Source organism: Gobio gobio, assembly GCF_949357685.1.
Source record: "Gobio gobio genome assembly, chromosome: 14".
Lineage (NCBI taxonomy): Eukaryota > Metazoa > Chordata > Actinopteri > Cypriniformes > Gobionidae > Gobio > Gobio gobio.
This window is the reverse complement of record NC_137107.1, coordinates 48,045,147-48,051,509: the sequence shown is the minus strand read 5'-3', so window position 1 is coordinate 48,051,509 and position 6,363 is coordinate 48,045,147. Positions and strand designations below refer to the sequence as shown.

At 46.4% G+C, this 6,363-nt stretch overlaps 1 protein-coding gene across 1 annotated transcript; it reads left to right on the top strand.

The window, feature by feature from the left end:
- Positions 1 to 2,229: 2,229 nt before the first annotated feature.
- Positions 2,230 to 3,456, top strand: LOC307136851 (uncharacterized protein). Its single transcript, XM_079834172.1, has 2 exons — positions 2,230 to 2,343; positions 2,511 to 3,456. The coding sequence occupies exons 1-2, from the start codon at positions 2,286 to 2,288 to the stop codon at positions 3,158 to 3,160; spliced, it is 708 nt and encodes a 235-aa protein (XP_079690298.1). The 5' UTR covers positions 2,230 to 2,285; the 3' UTR covers positions 3,161 to 3,456.
- Positions 3,457 to 6,363: the final 2,907 nt, after the last annotated feature.

Below are 6,363 nucleotides of genomic sequence, written 5' to 3'. Positions count from 1 at the left end.
ATGAGAGCGTTGTTACCAATAGCGTTAGCAGCGTCTTGACTACTTGGCCTGCCAGAACTGACGCTGACGCTCAATGTCTGGATTTGAGGGGTAAGGTCCATAATTTTCAATTGTTCGCAGGTAGTTCCAGCAATATTTTAAAGAATGTTTCAGGTCATTGTCCTCTTGGAAAATAAATCCAGGCCCAATAAGACGACTCCCAGAAGCCAAGTGTTCTAATAACTTTGGACAACACTGTATGAAAAATATTTGTTTGCCTATTCTGTTTTCCTCTATTCCTAAATACATTTTTCAAATAAGCAGAGTGTTTTTATTGCATCAGCCAAAAGGTCTGAGCTGGCCTGAATCTTTTATATTTGTTTAATTTACATTAAAGTAATAGAATGTGTCTTGCTAGGCCAAGAGTCAATTAAATATACTCTTCTTCCAGAACTGTTAAACTACAATTCTTCAATTCCCACAGCAGTTCAGAGAGAAGCTGAAAGAATATTGATGAGGGTTGATCGCTGTAACCAGACATCGATTAAACGTGTGAATGTGTGCAAATTAGAGACAAAGTCGTTTGCAAATCAGGGGCTGTATTCACAAAACATTTTATCTGAGTACTGAAGAGTTCTTCTAAGTGGCAGTAAAAGTTCTTAAAAGCTGTAATACATCAAATCTGTTCTGAAGGTCCATATAAAGTGCTGGAGTGATCATGTATTTTAGGCTAAAGTGTAGGTTAGCATCACTCTGGTTCCCTTCACAAAAAGCCAATAGGAGTTTTCAAATGGCTTTTGTATTATTGCAGAAAATAATCTGGCCAACATAAGTTTATGATTCTTACACATTTTGTTCATCATGGGCTTTAGATGAATGTCACCCATTTAGATTCCAAATTACTATTATTTTATTGTCTTTATCAGACTTTAAGCAGAATGTGTGTGGTTTTTGTGTGGCTCAGAATAAATCTCACAAGTTTCTATATCCTCCTGGCACACAGGAATAGACTTTTGTCCTCTAGTAGACATTATATTTTAGTGAATTTCTCTGACAACATGCCACAGTTTGGTCTGGATGTCCCGTAAAGAGCACATTCAGAGCTTCAGAGATACTAAATGTTTGGAGGTTTCACCATGACAACAACTTCTCCTTGGTCTTTAAACATTTCTGATCAAATTTAGCACGCTTATGGAAATATGATAATATTTTGTAATTATTATGTTATGGGGTTTCAAATCAGAATATGACTCTCTGTTATGAAACAGGGCATTGATTTTCTTCTGTAGAGACACCAGGGGCACGTTCAAAGCTCAAACCGGTGTGCAACGTTTTGCTATGGTTTCCGGTTGAACGTCATGTTTCCTGGAAATGGTGTGCAATGGGTTTGAGATGCGTTTTATCTCGTTTGGTGGGTGTGTCAAACATGTCAGCCCAATCAGCAGCACATGTATATAAAACACGCGGTATTAAGGAGACAGCTCACACAATGGGTCCAAGGAAAGTTGTACAAATGTGTCCGCTGCAGCTCAGTATGTATACGCAACAATTGAAGATATTAGAAGACATGATTGTCTAAAAAAAAAAAAAAATTATACAGTATATATATCAACATGATGATGTATTTATTTATATTTTTAGCTTCATTGCAAGGCAAATTTCATATATGGTAATTAAGTGCTTTACATAAAAATGAGAAAGAAAATACAAGCTATTAAAAAAGTAAGAACTAGAAATAAAATAAAATAAAATTAGAATTGATTACCAGGACATAAAAAAGGTTCATTAAATGGGATTGGGATGTTGTCTTTTATTCTGGACAGCAATGGCAGTGATTGCATGTATTTTGCAGTATTAAACACGTGTTTATATCGATTTCATCAGGCTCCGAAAATTCCTCAGAAAGAACACAAAGAATGGCCTTCTCAGCTGCCATACTTGGAACTATTGCATCATCAGAACAGGGTGTTCAATACAGCACCGTTTCCGTTTAAAAAACGTTTTGCAACGTTTTGTTGGGGCTGAACGCAGCCCTGGACGTAGTGGGACAGCCCAAAGAGAATTGTTTCTAAATGACTATTAGAGCAAAACATTTGCACCTGGATAATTGAGAGTGATTGTGAGTGTGATGATCATCTGCTAAATGAGCAACAGCGACCACAATTCACACCTTCAGTCAGTGAAGCCGCTCCCACAGCCGTTCATGAGAGTTTAAATGCTGAGAATATTCCCATCTTCACACAGGAGAAGAAGAAGCAAGCAGGAGGAATTACTCCAGGAGAAACTACAGACATACTATTGTAAAGATGGAGTTTGAGGAAGAACCCTGCAGAATAAAAGATGAAGAAACAGAGGAACAAATAGGTTGGTGTTTTCCTTCATTCTCTTTAATGAGAAACATTAAGAAGAAAACTGACACAGATCAATACATCTAAAACTATACTAGTATTAATCTAGATTTGTGCGAAATTTATTTTTGTTTCTCATTTATCCTTTTATTGAATTATGGGAATTTAATATATTCATTTTAGACCTGATGGAAGTGAAGGAAGATAAACAGCATCAGTTTAAAAACCCTAATCTCAAAAATGAAGATGGAGATGCCGTCGATTCAAAGATTGAAGAGAATTTCACACAAAAACAAGCTGGAAGATCTGGAGTCAAAGGATCTTTCACCTGCTCTGAGTGTGGAAAGAGTTTCAGAGATAAATCACACCTTAACAGACACATGAGGATTCACACTGGAGAAAAACCGTTCACATGCTCTCAGTGTGGAAAGAGTTTCACTCTGAAAAGCACTCTCGATGATCATCTGCGCCATCACTCTGGAGTGAGATCATTCAGCTGTGATCAGTGTGAGAAAACATTTGTTGTGGCATCAAACTTAAGACAACACCTTAAAATTCATGCTGGTGTGAAGCCTCACGTTTGTTCTTTTTGTGGAAAGAGTTTTTCACAACTGGAACATTTAAAAGTGCATGAGCGTATCCATACTGGTGTGAGACCTTACATGTGCTTTGACTGTGAGAAGACCTTCAGTACATCAGGCGACTTAAAATCACACCAGAGAATTCACACTGGAGAGAAACCGTACAAGTGCTCACACTGTGGGAAGAGTTTCATCTGCTCCTCTAGTCTACGGACTCATAAGAAAAAGCATTGCCCAAAAGTGTCTAAGTGAGCAAAGTTCAGATCCATGCATGTAAATAATTTGATATTCAGATTAAGCAAAATATAGAATTACCTTTAATAGAGTCATTTAAGTGAAGTTTGGTTGTTTGACAAGGGGAACCTTTGGGGAAGGATAAATTGTTGAGTATTGTATTCTTAAGACACACAGTATTGATCCTCTGTATTGCACATGTGTAGTAAACACTGAGTGTTACCAGTATATAAGATGAACTGAGCAGTAAAGAAACAATGTGAAAATGCTCATGTCAGTGTCATCACTCAAGCATTGCATGGTCACTACAGATTAAATAAAAATAAAAGTTAAAATATACTGAAGACTTTATTGAAATCGTCTCAGGTTACGAATGTAACCATTGTTCCCTGAGAACAGGGAACGAGACGCTGCGTCAGCTTCGACGCTACGGGGAACGCCTCCGGCGTGACAGGTGCCTGAAATCACATTGAATCACGTCAATTCTATTGACCGGCGACAGCCTATGATGTCATCAAGGTGCGACCAGGAAGTATATAAGGGCGCCTTGCCAACATGACAGTATCTAATCGTCTGAAGGGACTGTTTTCGGCAGGCAGGCCCTGCGGCATGGCACAGCGACGCAGCGTCTCGTTCCCTGTTCTCAGGGAACAATGGTTACATTCGTAACCTGAGACGTTCCCTTTCGAAAGGGAACTCGCGCTGCGTCAGCCTCGACGCTACGGGGAACGATATACCCACGCCGCCATGCCGACGGGAGTGCATGCCCAATGGCAGTGACAACTGTCAAGACAAGCAATTTCTGCTGAAATGCCTGAACCACTCCCCTTCTGGTCACGTTAGGCTGTCAGTGACAGCGCTCCCTACGGTCATAGCCCAAGCTATCGCCTGAGAAGGAAACCTTCACACACATGAGGTCCTTCCCAGGCCTTGCTCGAAGGCCTGGAACCAACCCATTCGACTTAGAAGGGGTTCCTTTAAGGGAGCGTGGCAAGGGAACTACGAGGGAACCCTATGCCAGTCACTATTCGGGAGATTATCACCGAATGCCACCAGGGAGACCTGACCAGGTGACCCAGTCTAGTATGGGACACGTAATACGGTCAACCCTGTCTGTACAGTACAGAGCCTCTGGTACTCGCCTCCGAAGAGACATCCCGCTAGGGTGCTGCAAGAAAGGGCAGCGTCACCGACTAGCCGGACCTCAGAGACGGGTTATCCCGGAAAGCAGCGCTCAGCAAAGTGCTTTCAAACCCTTGCTAGCGAGGGGAGTCAAGCCGCTCGATCCTCGGATCTACCAAGCACTTACTTTAAAACGTGCTCAGGAGGCCAAAGGCCCTATAGGCTGAATATATCGGGAGGGGCCCCTCGGGACCTACCACCAATAGATCAGCCCCAGGAGGCTGTAAGCTCACAACAGACCCTCGCTTGAGAGGAGCTCATAAGCCTGCCCGGTAGGCAACCATGCCGTAGGCCTACTATGAAGGTCCCGTCCTGTCGGGACCACATAGCCGCAGTGACACCTCGTCGTGCTAGGGTAAGAACACCGCCTTCAGGTCTCGCAAACGGCCAGTGGCCGGCGCCTGATAGCGGGTAGCCACTAGCTGTCAGCAAAAAACCAGTTGTGTGTTCCCGCCTAGGGAACTCGTCCCCCAGGGAGGCCGAGAGAGGCCTCCACCTGGTAACCTGATAGACCGCTCGCGCATCCAAAGCAGCGCTCGTCCTCAGGAAGGCCAAACGGGCCTGATACCTGATCGCAGTCGTGCTAGCCCTCGAGGTAGCTGGGAAGACCAGGGACTCGCTTAATCAGGGAGGCCAAGCGGGCCTACCAACTGCAAGACATCGGGCACTCACAGCCAAGCTGAATGTGCTACTCATAGCACTTCAAGCTCACCACAGCGGCTGGGGACCGGGAGCTCGCTTTCAGGGAGGTACCATGCCTACCACCTGATAGCAAAAAGTGCCACTTATAGCACTTTACGCACACCACAGCGGCCGGGGAGCCGGCCTCTGCTCATTGACTGGACTTATCCAGGAACCACGAGACCAGAGCGTGCCCTCAGAGGAGGCCACGTGGGCCTACTACTCCAAAGCGAATCCCCTCAGGGAAGCCCGTGCAGCTTTGCCTGATAGCAGCCCATGCTACGATCCGTTACCGAAACTGGGGACCGGGGAACGATTCCAGGGAGGCGCAATGCCTCCACCTGGTAGCAGAGCATGCCGTCCGTCGTGCTTCGCTAACCGTCTCACTCTCGCGCCTGAGAAACAGGGGCTCGTTTTCAGGGAGGCAACAGTGCCTACCACCTGATAGCAGAGCACGCCACGCCTAGCGTTTTGTTTCGCTAGTCGTCTCAGCGCCTGAGAATCGGGAGCTCTCTTTCAGGGAGGCAACCGTGCCTACCAACTGAAAGCAAAACGTGCTACTCGTAGCACTTCACCTAATCATTGCCACAGTGACTGGGAACCGGGAGCTTGCTCTCAGGGAGGCCATAATGCCTACCAACCTGATAGCGGAGCATGCTACTCGTAGCACTTCGCGCTCATTGCCATAGTCGACCGGAAGCCGGGAGCTCGCCCTCAGGGAGGCAACAGTGCCTACCAACCGATAGCAGGACATGCTACTCGTAGCATTCCATGCTCATTGCTACGGCGACCGGGAACCGAGAGCTCGTCGTCAGGGAGGCCACAGAGCCTACCAACCAACGGCAGAATGTGCTTATCCATAGCGCTCCATGCTCATTACCACAGCGACCGGGAACCGTGAGCTCATTGTCAGGGAGGCCACCATGCCTACCACCTGATAGCAGAAGGTGCTACTCATAGCACTCCATGCTCACCGCCACAGTGGCTGGGAACCGGGAGTTTGCCTCCAGGGAGGTCACTCAGGGAGGCCGGATGAGGCCTACTACCTACTAACACTCGTGCTAGCCATCCAGTGACTGGGGCCCAGGAACGCCATCCGCAGAGGAGGTCAAGTGGGCCTGCTTACCCCACAGCAGGCCCATGGGGAGGCCCAGTAGCGCCTACCACCTATTTAGCAGCTCGTACCAGCCGTCGAGGGACTTAATGCCTATGGTGCCCCCTCAGGGGAGACCAAGCAGTGCCTGCTGACCACAGCAGGCTCTCAGGGAGGCCAGACAGGGCCTAACTCCTGAGCGAAGGAAACCCAGACTGGGAGCCTACCCCTCAGGGAGGCCTGGCAGGACCTGCCCCCCCGAATA

Excerpts from the sequence above, each read along its gene's own strand:
- LOC307136851 (XM_079834172.1), top strand. The coding sequence starts at position 2,286 with ATGGAGTTTGAGGAAGAACCCTGCAGAATAAAAGATGAAGAAACAGAG. Across the intron at positions 2,344-2,510 it reads AGAAACAGAGGAACAAATAG|ACCTGATGGAAGTGAAGGAA; the intron begins GTTGGTGTTTTC and ends TATTCATTTTAG.